This window comes from Solanum tuberosum, unplaced genomic scaffold (genome assembly GCF_000226075.1).
Source record: "Solanum tuberosum cultivar DM 1-3 516 R44 unplaced genomic scaffold, SolTub_3.0 scf00062, whole genome shotgun sequence".
NCBI classification, from domain to species: Eukaryota; Viridiplantae; Streptophyta; class Magnoliopsida; order Solanales; family Solanaceae; genus Solanum; species Solanum tuberosum.
The window spans coordinates 495,569-516,575 of NW_006238987.1; the positions used below are offsets into that span (position 1 = coordinate 495,569).

Below are 21,007 nucleotides of genomic sequence, written 5' to 3' on the forward strand. Positions count from 1 at the left end.
TATTTTTCTTCGCTATTTGCTTTGTGTTGTGTGAGATTATCTGCTAGTTTAGCCACAATCTTCCGCATCAGTAACAAAATCTTCTTGATACTAACTCATATCCAACAAGCTTAATGCTACTGAAATCAGCATACTACAATTTGAAAGCAGTAAAGCTTATTCTATTACTATTCATAGTACATATAACCTTGGATTTACAACAAAGAAAACAATTAACAAATGTCAGACTATTTAATTATACCTTTGGGAAGTAGCAGATACATATAAAGCAAATTGGTGGCGCAGCATTAATGCGCTCCAATACACAGCTCTGAAGGGCTTGTGATGATATCGCATATGAGTATATGACCCTTCTATCTTCATGATAAAGGACGAGACGATCACACGGATGGGAAATACTTGTTGAGATTGAATGGGAGGGAATAGAATTCCTCACTTCTCGTGTCCGTCTTGAAAGACTTGAACTTGTCCCACCATGGCTTGCCTCTGTCTTTCCTTACCTGACCATCCCTTTTGTGCATTGTGTTGTCCAAGAAATAAGCTAGGATACCCGCAACAAAAGCTTCCGATGAGAATGGCACGTTAACCATATCGTTGAACTGAAGAATAACAAAGCATGCAACTTTTCTCAGCAAGCTCTTTTACATGACTAGAACTAAAAATACAAGAAAATAATTGGAGATGATTATGATATTCAGGAGCTAATGTCAATTTGCCATACCCATCGTCCACTCGTGTGAACAGGTCCATAACCCTCAATAACTGTGTGTTCGTTGAAGTACTGTGGAATTGACAAACCCAGAAAGATCGAGAAGCCTAGTATGAACTTGCTACGGAAACTGTTCAGATTGCAAAACTGAAGGTAGCTTAAGCCTCCTATGCCTGCAAAGGACAGACGACATAAGAACTGATTAATTCATCAATAACATGGATCAGAGATTGTTGGATGTCTTGGTTCGATAAACTTACCCACATAAGCGAATAAAATGCAATACAAAGCACCTACAATCGATGTTGGTATTGAAGCAAAGACTGCTCCAAATTTTCCTGAAGACAATCGTGTTGTCAAGACAACCACAGGGGAAAAAGAAGGGGAGGGGATAGTGGATTATCAACTTTATCAATAGGTCCGTCTTTCTCAAAGGGAATGTTTAAGCAGGTGATTTACCAAGAATTGAAAAGAAAATCATAAATCCCGCAGCTATCTGAACTACTCTTCTGCTACCAACACGTGTCAGTGCTAAAAGACCCACATTTTCACTGCATGTTAGGAAAGAAAGTTCATTTCAATCAACATTGTAACAAGAGTATATCATTCAGCAGAAGAATTTGTCTGGACATACACAGATACAGAAGATCCATTCCCAGTGCCAAACAACCCAGACAGTAAAATGCCAATTCCCTGAGATACAAACAAAAGAAGACTTGTAACTTGATGAGATTGGTTGGGCAATCCTCCCCATAATGTTAAATGCCAATTGCAAGTAAAGACCCATGTCAACTAGATGATATTATTCGTGATTCCTGTTCTGTGTTATGCTAAAGAATGGGGAGGGAAGGGTGTGGGAGGTATGATCTAGGAAAATGCCGTTTTACCTGCCAACCTACACCTCTGCTGAGTACGGATGGTGGCAATGGAGTAGCACTTGCGTATCTTGTAGTTGCGATAAAGGCACCAGTGGACTGAAAAACAAAAGCAACTATCAGAAGGGTGTTGCTTCCAGACTTGTCTAACCCAAGTATCTGTTTCTTCATAAGAATTAGCAATCAGAAGAAGTGCGCAAAGAAACAACAGAACTAAAAAGGAGCAAAACGGGCATAAACACAGCAGGGAAGCCATAAAAGAAAAGAACAGACAAAGGTTGAGAAGCAACTCTTAGATATCTGCCCCGAAAATTAGGGCCTCATATATAGTATTTATTGAGCCTATTCTATGCAGTCAGCAACATTGTCTAACAAGCAAAACATCCAATAAGATAGTGTAAAGCATTCACAATTTCCACAAATTTCTACGTCAAGCAGGTAAAAAAATAGAACCTCAACAAGAGCAACAAATGCAGCCATCATCATAGCAAATGCTTCACCAGCATCAAATGAAGGTGCTCCCCATTGGAAGGGGTATGGAACTCTAATCCTGTGAACAAAACCCAGTGCAACAAGAGGATAATATCATCAATAGTTACACATTATAAGTTGCTTATAGTTGAGCGATACTTGAATGCACCAAACAAATGCATTCTGAACTACAGAAGAACTTGGAATCAAATGTAAACAAGTAAATTGAAAGCTTGAAGCAGAAAAATACCATCTCATGTGTTACAAGAACAATACCACCATTGAAGAAGTGCAGGTAGAGAAAACAGTAAACTATTTGTGCTTTAAGTAGTACAACGATGAAAACTAACAGCTGATTTCAAAAGACGGTGTATCTACTCCTAAGCACAAAAATCAGGTAGGTGAGTTTCAAACACCCACCCTTATTAACTTGCACATAAATTAACTAGGGCTTAATCACAAGCTAGTCAGGGTACTTATTAACTGCATAGTTTCCTAAATTGCAATTTCAATGTTGTATCTTCCAATTATGCTCAAAGTAAAAAATAAATAGCAATAAATAGGGCACAAGCACTTTCCAATTGTAACTACTATGGCGAAGAGGACATAAGGGAATGTACCAGTCACATTTTATCTTCTCAAGTGTTCCTGCTGATGGAATCTAATAAGGTGATTTAACGTTAAATCACACAACAAGAATGAAGTACATGAGTATGTAGGCCAATTAAAACCTAGGAATTAGAAGCTGATTATGAAGTTATCTCATGTATCGAAGTGTTATTATTCCGAAGTTTCTGGTTGCCACATACGTTACAAAACTACCCTCTTGTCCCAACATAGAATGTTTATTTCAATTCACGAATAAAGCTCGCAGAACTCGTTTACGCATTAAATGAGCCAAGTGTGAGATCCCTCTTGAGCTTGATTATTAACAAACCTATGCTCACATAGTCGCATAACCTCGGCTCAAGTTTCGACTTGAATAATAACCTAGCAATCCATCTCTAGGTATAAAATAACATCTGCATAATGTCTTGCGCAAGCACACTCGGATACAAGTGTTTTTTCCTTCACCATCCAATATGTTGCTCACCATCCCAAATGTCAGCCATTAATCATATCTTCCAATTTTTATCTACATACAGTCGCCATAATCACCACGAACCCAAACACACAAAACTTCAATAGGAATATGATGATTTCAACTTCTTCGTATATCTAAATTTTGATATTTTTATTCATTATTTGAAGTTTCAGCGTAGATATAGACAAAGACTGACAAAATCTATATTGATTTTATTGACAGAATCCATATATGATTCCTGCCTCTGTTATGCAAGAAGAATCCAATACACCTATAATCCTGAATTTTAAATCTGATTGTTGAAAGCTTAGTTATGACTCTAATTACCCGACAAGGTGACTAAACTTTCATCCTACCTGGTCTATATATGTACTTTCAGGCGGCGACTGACAAAAAAAGTTGAAAAATGTGATGGTCTATGGTTTTGAATTTGGAAAGTTCTGTTTTTCATTCGAACTCAAGTTTTTGAGCTATTTCTTGAGTTGTTTGATGAAGTTGTAAGCTCGTATGACAATCAAGATGATCTTGAGATCAGGAAATTGCTAATCGAATTTGACCACCCACTTCTCAGCTTCAGTTGGATCGTCAATATGTCTGAACTTAATTATTCTACCTACTTTTGTATTCTACCCAGTTTGCAACATGAGACCCACCTACTACTTAAAAGTTCAACTTCAACAAAAAGCTCCAATTTTTTAAATCCTTTTTTTGGACCCACAACAGGAAATGTGATGTAATTTCCGAAGGTATGACAAGGCCCTAATGCAGAAGCAAGTGATGCGGGGTGAGGAAGAGAAAAGCACTCACCATGGAGCACCATCAATGAGTCCAGCACGATCAGTTCTGCAGCTTGCTTGGGTCATTGGTGCAGCATCATTATAAGCCCCACCCACTGTAAGTAAGTGGGCATAAATCCATACAATTGCAACGGTGAAAAGAACAGCAAACCGATCAAATATGTGCTTCCCTGGGCGTATCAGATGAGCCAAATACTGTAATGACAACCAAAATCACATTTCTTATATGCTACAATTCAAAGCAACATAAAGTGATAGGGATATATTTCTTGATAAAGCATCTCACTTGAGAGAAAATGACCAAAAGGACCAGCTCTGGCAACCCAATTTCAACACATTTGGCAACCTAAAATATATAGGATATAGTCAACATTTCGGCATTATATAGAAGCAAACAAGTAGACGTTCAAAAAGGAAAAAAGGTGCATCTACATCATTACTTACCCCAGGAAAACCAAACTCATAAAGCCCGAAGCCGACAAGAGTAACTAAAGGAACAGCTGAAAGTGGGCTCAGGAACCTAAATAATCGAAAGAAATAAAATGCCAATTAGAGCTAGTTTCACTTCAATGACACAAAATGATGACACAATCGACATGATGCAGTGAACCACCAAAACTAACCCATTGAGCAAATACTTGATCTTCAATCCCAAAAACGAAACATAACAGGAGTAGAAAAGAGTGCTTTATTAAATTGCAGGAACTAGATCAGAAATCTAGTATAGGGAATAACATCTCCCAGACACATATTGACATAATAGGAAGTAGATCAGAAGTCTGTCTGGACATAGGGAATAACATCAACCAGTCATACATTGACAGTAACAACAACATACCCACAGTGAAATCCCACAAGTGGGGTCAGGGAAATACATTGACACTAAATGGCAGAATATAAATCTTATCATACTAACAAACCTCACAATATTGCGCCAGAGACCACTGAAGCCTAAGACAATCTGAATTGTTGAAGCAACAATAAGAGCACCTTGGGTGGCCCTCATTATCTTCTTAAATCTCTGACAAAAAATAGAAAATGTAACATTAATATTAGGACAGACAGAATATCATCAAGATGAAGTGGATGAGTCCAAGTTATGCCTAAACATCTTATACAGAAATTAAAAGAGTGCACTAATAAGAATTATTTCGAGGAAAATTGACTACTAGTTTCCAGAGCTACTGTGGGTTTTGTGCATTAGTGATTTTGGCACTCAAGTTGTTAGCTTAAAGAGAATAAAACAGATAAACTTTTGTTCCATGATTTGACTGTGATACTTACGAGAGAACTTCATCACAAAACCAAGATTCCAATTATTTATCCTTTTTAACATTCAATTGATTAAAATAACATTATTTAAACAACAAAGGACAAAATCAGCATCTGAAGACACTAACCGACACAGGGTCTGGGTCACTCCATCGTCCCGAAAGGATAATTGAAATTGTAGGTGCAACAAAGGTATAAGACGCTCCGATCACAGCTGGTAGTCTAGTTCCAAAGTAAGATTGCAACAAGGTGTTCAGCCCAGCAACAAATAGCACTGTCTGAATAACTTTGGCTTTCTCCTCCTGCATAGGGGAAGAGAATATTCTGTTTAGTATTGTCGCATTACTTTTAAACAAAAAAAAAAAGTAAAAAATCATAATACGCAGTATAACAACTTTGCAGTGTCAGTAGAACTCACATTTCCTCCTCCCATCTGGGGAACCAGAGCCGTAGTAATGATAACTGCGGTACCAAGCATAACCAGATAATGCTGAAATCCTAGAAGGATTGCCTCAGCTGCATTCAACAATTAGACAAAATCACCATAGTCCACAGTCCATATTACAGAAAATAATCAACAACATACAAAAAGATATCGAGAAGTATTATATGACAATTGTTCAAGATCAGCAGCACAAAAAGAAATAATTATTTAACTGAGTAGATATTACTACAAAATCAGTCACCGAGACAATAGTTTCTACAATAAGCCCACCAGACACAATAATTCTACTAAGTCTGCTTGATATTTCCCGTGTGACCAGAAAAGGATAGCATAAAAAATACTAATCACACACAAAACAAGGGAAGAACTTTCACACATAAGGAATATAATAAGAAATGCCATTAGTTACAGCTAATTGTAGTATGAGGCTAAATGGGAAAAATAATCATATACTTTTAACAATTAGAATTAAAAAAGGAGTGCACACAAGCTACTTCTTATGTAACCAGCTTCTAGATCCCAATTCGCCAGCATAACATCTAAACCCCACGAATTCGACACGATAACACAATTGGGCCGTGAATTTGTCAACAAGAAAAAAAACAGAATATTCAAAAGAGAAAATTCAAAACTTGAAACAAAAGCAATTAGGTTTATGCTCAATACAGCAACACATATTTTACATAAAGAAGCAATTCACTGAGAAATAGTAAAGCCTGTGGGACAACAACACACATTACATTATGAATCAATTCAATGAGAAATAGTAAAACCCGTGGGATAAAAGAACAGAGTTCAGGAAAACCAGGCCCCATATGCTCCAAGCAAGAAAAGAGAAGATTATTCTACAATGCCAAAAAAACAGATGGAACAAAGCAATCTAACAAAATTTAGGAAGAATCTTAGTAGCTCAGTTGATTCGCTACCTGAAACTTGCACCTGAGTGTTGGATTTCCTACCTTGTAATCCCCTCCCATATCCCGAATTTCGAAAATTAAAAAAAAGAAAAAGAGAATTGAGAACTTACGCCATGGAGGAGGACTAGTAATGCAGTAAGAAACATTAGGAAGCTGATCTTTTGGTGGATGTGGCGCTGGTTCATCAGACTTTGCTGCCATAACTTTCTCTCTCCACTACTTTCTTTCTCTCTCTAAGTTGAACACCTCACTAAATTAGCGGTGCAAACTGCAAAACCCCAAATCTGCACAATGACACATAAATCTCTCAAAAACCAATAAAAAAAGTTAACAAAAAAGAAAAGTACTGAAGCTTTTTGAGTACCTAGAAAGCAAGATTTCAGAAAAGACTAATTTTTCGAGTACCCAAAAAGCTCAATCACTCATATATGAACCCACACACAAAAGTGACAACAACACCCACATGTATGTACCACACCCCTTCACTCTTATTAAAAAAAGAAATGCAAAGCAAATGAAACTGTAACAGAATGTTTTGACAGTATAAGAAGAACAAGAAAGTATAAAAAAACTACCTTTGTTGTATATAACAAGTTCTTGAAGTAGGTATAGTGCATTAAGGTTTGATTAATCACAGACCCCACTTCAATTAATCATTTTCAACGAAGAAAAAAAGGACCAACTTTAAGAAGATTGTATTTGTTGCTTTTGTGAATTGTCCAAAACAGGAAGAAAAGAAAGTCAGTATATAGGAATGTGTGAGCAAAAATGTAAAAAGGTAATAAAATGACAGAGAAATAGACCCCCCAACTTTGAACACCGCTTCTGTTTTTCTCCTTTATCTCTCTGTTTCAAAAATTAGAAAAAATGAATAAATTCGAAGAATCTCTCGATCAGAACACATTTATTAATGTTGATTAATATTTGCCACTATTAAATTTGACATATACTTTTTAAAAGAAACTGATATATTTATTTATTGTTTTATTATCTCTATTAAATTGATATTTAATATTAAGTTTTGAGTATTTATCTTCTTAAATAGTAGGCAAGTAAAAATAAATTGAAGGAGCATTTGTTTATTTTTTTCTTGTTGATTGGTCAACAAACATGCGCTCCAAGGGATTGACACCTCAAATAAAGAATTACAGGAGTAAAATACTGAAATTATATAATACAGAGTAAAGAATTTTATGACAAAGGAATTTTTGTTTACCAATTTTAATTTTTTTTTTATTAAACAAGCATTATCGTTTTACCACTGTCCCCCTTCTCTGTCGGTTGATTTTCTGTCAGCAAAAATTATATACTATATAGTAGTACAACATAATTTTTAATTTATCTTATCCATATTTTATCTTGTTTCAATTAGGTTAAAAAAAGACGATTATATTTATGTAATAGTAAAATTTGTTTTTCTTGAATTCATTTCTTCTTCAAAATTTTGATAAATATCAGTGACATTTAAAATAAAGAAAATAGTTAAATAAGTCTCATAATTTTGAAAAAGTTATATTTTATTAAATTAAAGTAGAACGAAAAAATACTTTTGCTTTTTGTAAAAATACCTCTACTGAAGCAGTCAAGTAGATTTTAATCTACTTCAACCTTTAACTCCCTCTAATATAATAAGAGAAAAAAAATGATGAAATTGTCCTTAAATATACTGCTGGCTTAGGCTCAACAAACTGAATTATTGAAAAATAAATAAGTTTTGATTAATAGTTATGATTGAGGAACTTGTAGTTTTTTTTAATATAAAAAAAAAAGTTGGAAGAATATTAGGTTTGCACAAAAAGAAGAGACAAAATAGAAAGGCAAACAAATGACACCGACACATTCTCCCTATTTTCGTTCCAACTTTGCATCATCTATTCGATTTTTATTGATACTTTGAAGAATTCTCCACCGTAATACCTCATTTTATGTATTCATTTTCTATTTTTCTTCCTCTAAAAATAATAAATGTATAAAAAAAATATTTTTTGTTTTGTAACTAGGAATAGTAACTAACAACTCTCCAAAAATAGTCTAACAATTACCAAATTTACATTCTGATTTTGACAGTCAATATATCTGCCAGTTCAAGTACTACGTTTTTTTATCCTTTGAAAATATGGTACTTGAAACTCATTTATCTTACTATTTTAAATTTGAGGCTGAGCAGCTAATGGAATACTAGTACTAGATATTTTAATAAAAATAATAATGCGCAGTATTTATCGTTAGGGATTTGGTAGGATAATTTATTATTAGGGACTTAGGTGTAGTTATTATTCATTATTATGAGTAAAAAAGAAAGAAGTACTTTTAACCTAAAAAAAAAAAAAAAAAAGTAGTGTGCTCCTCAAAAGTCAGAACAAGAAGGTGCAAGGACAAATATGTGCATAGGTTATAAATTATAATCAAGTGACATGGACTCTTTAAAGCATCAGAAAATTCTAATTTATAGCTTACACAGTTGTAATTAATATTTATACAACAGAAATATTTGGTGAGAGTTTTTATGAATACATTTCCCTAAGTAGGTATATGTGGCATTATTTTTTTTGGCTTCCTAGTCACATAGATTTATGTAATATATTGATAGTATATAATTACATGTGTATAATGTCTAATTATGTATCAGAAATATGAATCCATTTATCTATATAGCTACATTATTATTATGAGCTAAAGATTGTTTTACTTTTGATTAGTTCAAATATCTTCTTCTTTTTTTTAGTCAAGACGATTTAATATTAATTAGATAATATGCATCAATACAACAGGATCAGTCACATTGCTTGTAGTGTTACAAACTGAGTTGAGTATTGGACTTAGACATCCATTAGTATTACAGACGATAGTTGAATTATTAGCAAAAGACGTTCCTCCCTTGTCTGCTTCTAGACTGTCAAGAACAAATATGAGGGAATTAGCTATTCTTCAAAACGAAACTCCTTCAACATTCTCTTTAATAAATTAGTCTCAAATTTAGATATAAGTTTCCTTTTAATATTTTAATTCTTTTGATATATCATTTGTTTAAAATGATTTGTATTTGCAATAAATTAAAATTTTAAAATTTAAACTTTGAAGCTCTTATTGTTCCATTGACCGAAAACAGAACCTTTACTTTGAATATTACTCTCAACTAAGCATACTCCTACTTATATTTGATTTCACAATGCTTATGGCATTTTAAGATTCTGACAAGTGCCTACAACAAAATATAAATATGAATATAATTAATTAATTTCTATTAAATAGCTGTCAAACATGCATGTTATAAGTAATTGGTTTATATCTCACTTGTTTCATGTGCAATGAAATTAGTTGTGGGTGGTTTCGAATTGTAGAAGAATAAAAGCAGTGCACAAAATCCTCGTTTTAAAATAATAAGCAAAATACTAAATCTTTTTAAAATATTGAACAAGTATGTACATGGTATACTTTTGGAGTATACAATTCACATATATAATGTAAAAAAGAATTACTATTTTAATGTTATATACCATTAAGTTATTATATATGTGAATTGTATAACTCAGAAGTATATAATGTACATAATTGTTGTTTGTTGTAGTGTAATCTTTTATGGGAAGAAACTTGTAGATGGATACGAGCGAAAATATTTGTATTTTGCCTGGATAATCATGAAAAAAGTCTCTATTACTGCTATTTGGGATATTCCTTTTTTGTGTGTGTGTTCGATTATTTTTTTTGTTTTAATTTATGTGAAAAAATTCCTCACGATGAAAGTTAAATCACCTACCTAATTTCTTTGTTTGAAAGTGAATTTGTGAAAAAAGGTAAATAGAAGAAGGTGAATCTTTCGGCGGAATTGAGAATAATTAGTTAGGAAACAGTAAAATTTAAAGGAGCTTTTTCTTATTTGCTTTTTTCGAATAAGTCATTTTTAGGTAGTAATTCCAAGATGTCAATTCCTAAAGTTATGAATGATTGCACTGCTTGTCTCACATCCACTTGCTTCTTTTACAAGATTAAAAAAATATTTATATTTAAAAATGGGGATTTTGTTAATTCCATCTGCTAATCTTTTCATTTTACCAAAATCACTTCTTAGTATAACTTCATGAAATTCCTAAATATTCACCTCTTAGATAAACCAGGTCAATTGGTGACTTGCTGTGTTCTCTTTTGGATAACCATGTAATGTAATATCATATAGCTTGTGTAAGATAATATATAGTTGAACCTAATAAAAGAATAAATCCCTTTCCCAACCTCCAAGTTACTGCGATGTCAAATGGACGGATTGGGTTAAAATTAGAGATATTAAAATGAGTTGAAATAGAAATTGAGTTGGATCCTGATCCGCCCAAATTTACTTTGTGCTTAAACGCGGGTTGAGTCTTGACCCGCTCAATTTTACCCGTTTAATCTCAATAATTTTAATATATTGTTATTTAGGTTTTATAACCATAATTTGAATGTCACCTCAAGAAAATTAAAAAAAGAAGTTACAAATGGATAGATAAATCTTAAAAAATATAAAATAGTTAGTAATTCAAACCTTCAATATAGGAACATACATTACATCAATGCAAATAAAGAGACTTAAAACGGGTTGAAATTGGATATTAACTTGGGCTCAATTGAGGATTCTCTTAAAATGGATGAAGGCATGAATGGGTTGAAATTGAACCCAATTCAAATTATCTTGAACTCAACCCTTAAAATTTTGAATAGGTTGGACGAGTCACCTATAGTTGGGCTCATTTTTAACACTCCTGCTCCAACCTATAAGCTTAATTTAGTGTTGTGATTATACAAACAACAAGGTGATATTGCCCAACAACTACAAGTACTTGTCTTGAATACGATCACACAATTGATCGATCATCGATGAATCAAAATATTGTACAAGAATTTGTTCAATCTTTATCAGTTTTTTTCACTAATCTCATCTACAAACTCATAATTGTTAGACATTTAATCCAATCTCTTTTTGGAAGGAACTAACGAAAAACAGTCCTAGTACTATTTATTGCATCCCCCTTTGATAGGGATAACTTATCTTGTTACTAATTAATTAATAATCTTTTCTGTAAAAAAAATAAAAAATGGGGGTAGGAGATGGAAAAACGAGGGAGGTGATTATAAGGTGGAGAATCAAACTCTCACCAATTAATTGTGATATAACTTATTACATAACCAAATACCAAATAAGAGCGTACTAAATTTTTATTCGAGGACTAAATTAAATGTTTATCCAACATACCAAATTGTTCTATGGCTTGCTGGAGCACTATTTTTTAAGTTATTTACTCACCTAAAAATTATTGAGACGCATGTGATGTCCTAATTAAAAGGTCAAGGGTCACCATCAATGTATTTGCCGATTATATAACACTCTATTAATCAACATAGCAAAAGTATGACAGCCAATTTTCCACTGAAAATCGATTAGGACTTCTTCAGAAAGCACCAAAATCTCTTGAAAAATAGTACTTTACCAAATAATTCCCCCTTATAGCTCCTTTTTTTCAATTGCTAACAAGTACTGTTTCAATGGTCCCTAACATGAGTAATTAGTTAGAAATTGTAATTTCTAGACTGGCTATTAGCACCTTTATGAATCTTCAACCAAACTCATAATGGAGCTATTTATATTTTGTCCTCCTAATAAAGGTTTCTTTTTGAAACTTTTTTCCCACCTTTTATGATATGTCAAGATCATATATCATTTTGGGAGCGCAAAAAGTTACTACCTAAAAGAAACAAATCCAATTAGTCATGATAATATATGGCACCCCACAGCAATAATTAATTCATGAACTATATAATATAACAATAAGTATAATACTAATGAAGTATTGACACCTAGCAAATAGTTTCTAGTTTCTCCAAAATTATGTGTTTATAATTTATAAGCATATCACGTGTGGATCATATCATTTAGAGGGATCAATGATCCACTTTCTAGTAATGAAATTGATATATAGTACGCAAAAGAAGGAAAAAGATATGGACCGTATGTTTTAAGTATTAAGTTCATCCATATATTCCCAGAAGCACAAGTTGCAGCATATAGTAAACCAGAAGAACTTGGGGAAATCTTAATCGAGTATTGTACTCCTTATTAATTATCTTGATATAATTGATAAATCAATGTATAAATTGATCAGCCTTAACGAGGAATAAAAGAATTAATTCATCCCCAAAAAGACCCTGAAATCATGAGCTTATTAATTAATACCTATATAAGGTAATGAATAATGATTTATGTGTAGTTCTGACTGCTGTATAGATAAGCTAAATCTATTTGTTCAATAAGGGGCAGGATGAGAATAAAAGGAGTAAAGGAGACACAGGGACGTGGGTGTTGCTTTTCATGATTTAATCTCCCTCCTCACAGGGACCACATCCCTCTTGCAAATCCACTGCCTTTTTTATCATGTTTCTCATCTCATGCATGATTTATGAAGGACGAAACTTCATATGTTATGTGCTTTTTTGTTTTATGAATGTAGATTGTCAATTGTACTCATAATTGTTCATTTGTATAGAACGAATAATTCTAAGTAGAAGACAATGTCCATCCACTTCTATGGCTGAAAAATTGCATTTATCCCTATCTTAGAGAAACTCTGATAAATTCGTTATATAAGAAGTACTGGAAGGGTCCCCAAGTTTGAGGTCGAGTGAGTGGGGGTCCTCCATCCCATCTCTTTGATCATTCTCTCTAGCCTTAGTATATGTACAAATTAGGATAACAAGTATATATAGTAAAAGGTGTATTAAATTATTGGATGGTGGGCTATCTTTTTCATGCTGAGATGAGAGGAACTATTACGTCTGTGGGAGAAACTAGAAGTAATATGGTCCCATCAATTATTTAACTATTCCTATGTACACTACCAGAAAACCAACAACATTTATCAAGGACTTATTTTGTTTGCTTAATGCTAGGGCCTAGCCCCTAGGATCTTAGGCTTATAGTTGACACAGTTCAGGTTTTGCCACAACGATGGGCCTGCCCAGCCCAGCCCAAATGTTTCTCACGGAAGAAAGGGCCTCTTCTACCATTCAATTTGGGGAGGTCAACTGTTAGCTTTTTTTCCCACTTTCTTTGTCCTTCTTTTGGAATAACAAAACAAAAGAGTAAAGAAAATATGTAGAACTTGGTGATGCACAGAAAGTAGAATTACTCAAGGCAGTGCTTTGTATGTGGCCAATGATACTGAAGATACTAGCAGATGCCACTGCCCTTGAGTGACAAAACAGGAAAATATCTGAATTGTTTTTGGTAAAGAACGTCTATATATGATACTCTGCCAAACCTAACTTTAATGGTGCAAGCTCAATCTTCCCTCATTAAACATTTTGAAAATAAGTCTATTTCTTCCAACAATTCCCTTTTCCCACTTTGAAATCTTGAAGACTCCATAACACTAGATGGCTGAGTCGTTATGAGGCTAATGAGAAACTGACAAACTTTACCTACATAATCTGAAGCAGCTGCTACGTTCCATGTCTTCTCCTCTTCCCCAGTACGTTGAAGTTTGTCTGTGTAGATACATTTTCTGCATTCCTGCAGGCAAACATAATAATAATGGAATTCCATTTTTTCATTTTGGCAGTGTTCTCTTTTTTTTGTTCTTTTTCAAAAAAGCAAGCTTCATGAGGCCAGATCACTATAGGAACCCATGAACTTTTGAAGATTAAGTATCTATTACCTGGAATACTTGATTTAGAGCAGCAATTTGTTCATCATTCAGAAAACCATAATTAAGCAACTTCCTTAAGAGGAACACCAACTCAGCGCTCAAATTAGAATTTGTAATGTTTCTAATAATGGCAAATATGCAAGATTCATTGAAGATTGAAGTCATCCATTGAGGAACTTTCTTTCTTCTCAGCAGTTCAACTGCAATATGAATTGCAGGCTTGTGATGGATCATGAAAGATTTTGAAGCCAAAGATGGAGCTGCCAAGGACATCACTAATTCTTCTACTATAAACCGACACCAGTTGTTCCTTTGTATAGCTGATACTTCTGTTTCCACATCTTGCCACCCAATGAGCATAGACAAACAGAGGGAACAGTTCATTGCTACAGACATGTCACTTGAGAATATTTGGCCTTCTAAAACAGCCATTATAGACAACAAATAATTAGTTCTGAATTCTAATGTGTCTGATTTTCTACTTCTCTCATCTTCTATTCCGCTGAATAACTCCAGAAGGTATTGCGAGCTAAGTAACTTAATAGGAATAGATCCAAAATGCAATAACTTGCACAAATCGTGGCACTGTATACTAATATAAGGCCAAGGTTGTGGTATGTTGGTAGGATCCAGCAGATATTGACAGTCCACAATCCCCGGTAAAATGGCATGCACACTAGCAAAATAAGCTATTAGATTCAAAATTAAAAACAAAATAAAAGAAAGCATAGAACCTATGTTAAAGGAACTGATACCTTCTCAAAGAGAAGAAAAGCAGTGAAAGCACAAAAACAAGAGCTTCTACAGATCTTGTTCCTTCGTCTTGTTCAATTAGTGAAGGTCCCTTGGAACAGGCATTGGTGATAGTGGTATTAACCAATGATAGCAAATGAGTACTAAGGATTATGGTTTTCGAAGCTTCAACCATCACTTGATTTACTGAGTGATGCAAAACCATAGAAAGAATGCCAATTGATATAAGAGTTCCTGGTGTCCATCCATCTGCAGCTACTGAGGGGATCAGGTAGTCGATAATCTGCAATTAAGGAAAAGTCTAATTACTACAGAGGAACTGGAAGCAAACAGCATTTAGAAGAGTGAGTACTATACTTTCACTACAATTGCAACCCAGGGTTCATCATCGGAGAGGGATTCAGAGTGTACTGCTTGAAGAATGCAGGATACTAGTTTGGAGATGGACATGAAAGTATCTGGGGATGAAGAATGACCAAACTTATAGTAAAGGTTCTTAATTGCAGCAGCTATCCCGTGCATGCAAAATTGATCTGAAGCACTTGGTGAGATTTCTATTATATGTTTTATGGTATTCACCACTGAAACAATGTCATACTCGGAATATTGTTCTCCAGCCTCTCCCAATAGAAACACCATGACCATACCTAAAAAGTTATCCCCCAAAGCTACAAGTTCTGTCATAACATACACATCTATCTTCTGATTGGCTTCACCATGGATATTTATCTGGTTTACGTTGGAGCAATTGCATCTGCAAAATTTCAAAATCTGGGCAGACAACACGTTGCAGATTTTCTCTTGTTGGAACAACCATTTCAAAGATGTTACGTGGATTCTTGTAGATAGCAAATCCCAGCCCTTTTCCGCAAGTAGGTGGAACACAATCCTTTCAGCCTCTGGGCTGTAGGGGATTTGGTAGCTCACCTTGGCTAAACCTCTGTATAGTGCATAAAGATTTATAAATATTCCCAAAACAGAAGCTCCGTGCATGTTTTTGCTGCTGTTAAGTAGAATATATTGCTCCAATGAAGCTAACACAAGCTTATCATCTGCAATTCTGGAAAAGGGATGAGATGATCAACTGAGGACTGATAACATAAGCAGGGAAAATGCAGAAAGAGTAAGATTAAGATTCCAGAAACTATTTACCGATCGTCATACAGTGAGCTGATGTACAGTAACAGCAGAACTGCCAGTTGGCGAGAAGACAATTCAACATTTTGGGAGCTTTTATGGCCCAGAAGGAAAAGCAAATCTATAGGATCAGATGGAAGATGCGGAGCAGCATCGCTAATGCATCGCGCAGAATCAACCCCAAGAATGATATCTGTCATCACACTAAAGATAAGATAAACCTTCCTTTTCATCTTTTCAGAAGGGAAAAAGCCTAAACATCCATATGCAAAACTGAACCAGGAAGATGTGAGCAGAACATTTGCAAATATTTTGGTTTCAGTTTCTGAATCTTGTAGCAATATGGAATAGAAATTTTCAAGTATTGCAGCTGGAATATCCTCATCTTCCATCTCATGAAGGGATTTCATAAACCACGGTAATATATGTGTTTTGCATACATCTAGAATGCTTCTTCTAAGTTCTGTGTTGGTTGAGCTTGAGGAATTCATCCCAACACTATATGAATATGCCTCTTTCAGTAGGTAAAGAGAGTTCAAAAGTTGACCCGGGTATTTGCCATAATTAATTAAACAAGTTAAGATGCAATTTCTTGATGCATCCTGAATTGATAGTAAGAAACTTGAAATCCCACAGGTAGATGAACATTTCATAAGTGCAACAAATATTGAACAGACCAGAGCTAATGTCTCTGGAAGCATGCCTATTTCTCCGTCAAGATTTTTCTTGAGCATTCCTGTCAATGAAAGGCTTATTTCTTCTACCTGAGACTTGGATACCACCCCTGGGCAGTTCTCAACAGAGTTCCAAATAAGCCTGAGTGTCTCAGTCTGTACAGGGTGGAAAGGAATTTCAGCAACATGATGCAGAACTGGAATCAGGGCCATGAACCCAATTGCAAGTCTCTGTCTAAATGCTTGCTCAGCAGTTGCTAAAATATCAAGAAGCTGAATACAAGATTTAATTGTTGGATCTTTGCATCCTGCAAATTAATGAGTTACTTCATTAGTCATTACAGACAAGATTAATTGCATAATCTGACCTAATATAATTAGAATGTTCTCTAGCTCATTGTCGTGAGAGAACTTAGATCTTGTCGAACCATATGGACAACAAACATTGAAGCCATGGTAATTTGTTTATTGTAGGATAACACTGTAATCGCCAGAGAATTGGTCGATTTCAAGACAGTTTAATTGTAAACGAAAAAACAAATAAAATAGAGTGCGACTGAAATGCCCTCTTTCATCTTTCATTTCTTCAAACGAAACTAATATGTATAAATCTAACTGCTCAGGCACTGTGTATAGCTGATATTCTTACCTGACAATCTCAGCACTTCAAACGCATAGTCTGCAATGTTCTCTTCAACAAATACTTGGATTTCATTTTCTAAGACATCTTTCCCCGACAGATAAAGGTAAAGTAAATCTAGCGCTGCTATTTGAACTTGATTATCAGAAGAAAGCAGGGGGCCTTTGACTGCCTCTGCAAACAAGATAGCTAGAGGCCCATCTGATATCTGCTCATTTGTTTCCATCAAGTGGTCAACATCATAAGAACTCCTGCTCCTTGTGTCAATTATAGAAGTAGTTTGAAAGAATCCTCTTTGCATTAATACTGTTAAGAATGCTGCATAAACAAAGAGTATCACTGATTTGACAAATGTGAGAGATGATATTATCTTGCAGAAACTCTAACATCAGCAGCTGCTTATTCTGTTGTGTTTCTTTTTTCCCTTTCTCCTTTTCCTTATGGGAATGGTGGCGGAAGGGAGGGGAGAAGAGAGGGTTGAAGCCAGAAGAGAGAGATTATCAGAGCTCTGGTGAGGAGTGCATAGAACTTCGCTAGTCAAGTCAGCAGCAAATATACACGCAAAACTTTTTATCAGTCAGAGTATATCCAAGGTGTGAACAGATTTATGGAGCCTGTTTACCACAACATAAGGCTCAAGAGCCACAAAATCTCTAGATTCAAATGATTTCTCAAGGAGAGATATGGCTATTCCTATAATGCATTCTCGCTTTTTAGCAACCATATTTCCCTGGTATACTTGTCAGATATATTATAAATTAGTCAGCTATTCACCATATACTCCTCTTATTTTGCAATAATCCAAGAACAAAATGGTTAACTGTCAAGATATTCACTGGAAAACCAAATTCAGAGATGCAAAAGCTCAAGAAGCATAAACGGGTAATGTTAAAGAAGCTTACCTATACAGTTTAAGCGAACATCATCACTTTGAGCTTTCATGAGAACTGCCAGTGCTAAGTATAGGAGCTTCGAGAAATGACCAAATAAACTGGGAGAATCTTCACCGTCTTGAGACACATTGAGTAGGAATAATTTGTATAGAACAAACAGGATTTCCCCTTGAATATCTTCACTGTACTTAAGAAGGAATTGACCTTCAGGGCTTTGTTTAAGGAAAAATGAGATAGCCACTGTCTCAGTTTCAAGAGTCACCTGGACAATTGAAGGCCGCTGACGAGATTGAAAATGAGGGCATCCGTTTCTTCGAGACAATAGGAATGGTTTTTTTGGTAATCCAAGAGAAGACCTAAGCAGTGAAGCTTTTTTTTTAAAAAAGGATCAGATTACATGTATTAGAGGAAAACATATGTCACTGCAAATACAGAAATAAATATAGAAACTACAAATTCTCTGTGCAAATTGAAGGCTGAGTTATCTCATTAAAATCCAATGTGTATTTGACAGATATCAGGTCAATAATACCAAGACAGAAACGCTAAGTGTAACTTCTTCCTCTTTCTTGTTCATTCTAGCTTCTCAATGAGAAAATCAATTACATACAAAGTGTACCATCTCTAAAGTGAGCAATTTGCTCATAGAGGTCAGCAGCAGACAGGAACCGAATAGAATGTGAAGCTACTCTAAAAAGGTTGTGAATCATCATGAGGAAACATATAATTGGTGTCATTTTAATGCAACTCAAAAAATTTCACAAATTCAAAATCATTTACAGTTCCTCCCATCTTTTATTTGCTTATTTTGTAACATCTTACAAGTGTTTTCCTACACAAGTCTTTTAATGGACTTGAACACTGGCATTGAAACGTGAAATAACTACCTAAGCTGGTTTTAGCTTTCTACTCACTGCTCTGGCTAAAACTAATATTTTCTCAGGAATCATTCTGACTGTGGTTTTCCAATCAAATCTGCAACAGTGGCTGTGCTTAAACTTAAGCTGTTAGTCAGTGTCATTGACTCACTGAAATTGAAAGCAGTTGCCAAATAACTGTGGAAAGCTACTATAAAAGAAATATTTGATTTTAGGCATTGAAGAGTGAGCAATAAAGCTATACTGCCAAAACCTGTTCTTATTATAAATCTTAATAGGATCTTCAAAATCATTTTCAGTACCGAAAGCTTTACTGATCACAGTCGGCTGTCTGCCACCACACAAAGTTGCACTGTGCTGAAGGACACTGAGGAAATTAGGAAAACCAGATACTTACTCAGTTCCAGTTTTATTTCCTTATTAGTCCATTTTAGAATGACACACTTCTATGTAGGAGTATATGTTGTATCATGTATGGCTATATCTATGTAGCTATACCTTTCTGCAGCTCCATTCTAAATTACACTTCCATAAATCGGAAATTTAAAAATTAGGACAGAGGGAAAGGTTACCGTGTGGAGCTGTCTCTGACTCCAAGCTAAAGATCCACTGGAAAGACGATCTGCGAGCCGAGCCACAAACTCTGCATGCACATCGCAGTCCGGAGCTTCACACAACTGCATAATCAAATCCATAGTTTGCTTGGCTATGGGCTCATCATCGAAGGAAGATAGAACACCGACAATAGGCGAGATTAGGAAATGAGAGTGGAATGTGAAGAAGGTTTGGCGAAAACTCGGTTGAAAAAGCGCGATAGATAACTGGGAGAGAGCATAGGAAACGTGAACTGTCGGTGATCTCGGATTGGAAATGAGATTGGACAAGCAGAGCAGACAAATTGATCCGCCTTCATCGGTTGGGATAATCAAAGTCGAGCTATGGCCTTGGGCGCATGTTAACGGTGGTTCCGGCGGTGGCGACGGTGGTAAGTGGGGGAGATGAGAGGTGGCGAAATACATATTTTGTTGCTGTAGTACTACTGTGTGCGTGAGTGAAGAGACTGGCGAGTGCGATGGAGAAGGTGTGGGATGAATGGCAAGGCGGGAGAAAAACAAAATCTTTGACGCCTTTTCGCTTTCAAATTCGAAATATATATTCTATATATAATAAGTCACAATGCAACTATCATTGTAACTATCTTGTTAGCTTTCAATCAAAAGCTAACAAGATTTTTAGTTACATATTTATTATTTAGTTAAATAATAAATATGTCATTGTATGAGCTATTTATTACTCATTCCTTTTGAATTTGTTAATCTGATTTTGATTTGACACATAGTTTACGAAAGTAAATTAGATTTTGAGAAAAAACATTAAGTGATACTTGAAGTTGTCCCAGATTTTCAAAAAGACACTTTAACTTTGCGTGCGTCCTATTACCCCACAAAACATTCAAAATCACAATAAATACACATTTTTTACACAATATTTCTACTTTGGACAAAAATATCCTTCGAATGTGCAATTTCTTAAAAACAAAAGTCGAACCCATTATTGATGTATTGAAGGATGCTTTGGTAATTTCCTATGATGAATCGTTTTGTTTGTTTCTTTTAAATTTATTTTACTATACTAAATAATTGTATAAAATATTATGAATCACGATAATTAATTACTTAAATATTTAAAAGATATAAAAATATATAAAAGATCTGATTGACTCTTCAAATTTTACCGGTGACACATAAATTGGGACAAATGAAATAATATATATTATTTGAAAATT

The 21,007-nt window shown here is 34.7% G+C and overlaps 2 protein-coding genes across 3 annotated transcripts; both read right to left on the reverse strand.

The window, feature by feature from the left end:
• Nucleotides 1–71: 71 nt before the first annotated feature.
• On the reverse strand, nt 72–7,394 carry LOC102587137 (nucleobase-ascorbate transporter 6). 2 transcript variants are annotated; one of them, XM_006344966.2, is made up of 15 exons: nt 7,146–7,394; nt 6,681–6,854; nt 5,627–5,724; nt 5,337–5,510; nt 4,857–4,957; nt 4,381–4,456; nt 4,223–4,282; nt 3,947–4,131; nt 2,038–2,134; nt 1,597–1,683; nt 1,344–1,402; nt 1,169–1,260; nt 970–1,047; nt 722–882; nt 72–599 (listed from the first exon to the last, which is right to left on the reverse strand). In XM_006344966.2, the coding sequence occupies exons 2-15, from the start codon at nt 6,769–6,771 to the stop codon at nt 381–383; spliced, it is 1,578 nt and encodes a 525-aa protein (XP_006345028.1). In that variant the 5' UTR covers nt 6,772–6,854; nt 7,146–7,394; the 3' UTR covers nt 72–380. The 2 variants fall into 2 exon arrangements, with proteins under 2 accessions (XP_006345028.1, XP_006345027.1); XM_006344965.2 differs by lacking the exon at nt 7,146–7,394 and adding an exon at nt 6,935–7,129.
• A 6,105-nt stretch (nt 7,395–13,499) lies between these two features.
• LOC102582275 (protein PRD1) lies at nt 13,500–20,328 on the reverse strand. The gene is made up of 9 exons (XM_015307637.1): nt 19,794–20,328; nt 18,606–18,712; nt 18,353–18,525; nt 17,460–17,768; nt 16,152–17,118; nt 15,357–16,059; nt 15,002–15,282; nt 14,256–14,922; nt 13,500–14,110 (listed from the first exon to the last, which is right to left on the reverse strand). The coding sequence occupies exons 1-9, from the start codon at nt 20,238–20,240 to the stop codon at nt 13,880–13,882; spliced, it is 3,885 nt and encodes a 1,294-aa protein (XP_015163123.1). The 5' UTR covers nt 20,241–20,328; the 3' UTR covers nt 13,500–13,879.
• Between the last annotated feature and the right edge of the window lie 679 nt (nt 20,329–21,007).

Coding starts and splice junctions, on each gene's coding strand:
- LOC102582275 (XM_015307637.1), bottom strand. CDS start 20,240: ATGTATTTCGCCACCTCTCATCTCCCCCACTTACCACCGTCGCCACCG. Junction 15,283..15,356: donor GGGTTGCAATTGTAGTGAAA/GTATAGTACTCA, acceptor CCTTAATTGCAG/ATTATCGACTACCTGATCCC. Junction 14,923..15,001: donor CTTTTCTTCTCTTTGAGAAG/GTATCAGTTCCT, acceptor TTATTTTGCTAG/TGTGCATGCCATTTTACCGG.
- LOC102587137 (XM_006344966.2), bottom strand. CDS start 6,771: ATGGCAGCAAAGTCTGATGAACCAGCGCCACATCCACCAAAAGATCAG. Junction 5,725..6,680: donor TACTAGTCCTCCTCCATGGC/GTAAGTTCTCAA, acceptor TGTTGAATGCAG/CTGAGGCAATCCTTCTAGGA. Junction 1,403..1,596: donor GCAGAGGTGTAGGTTGGCAG/GTAAAACGGCAT, acceptor TTTGTATCTCAG/GGAATTGGCATTTTACTGTC.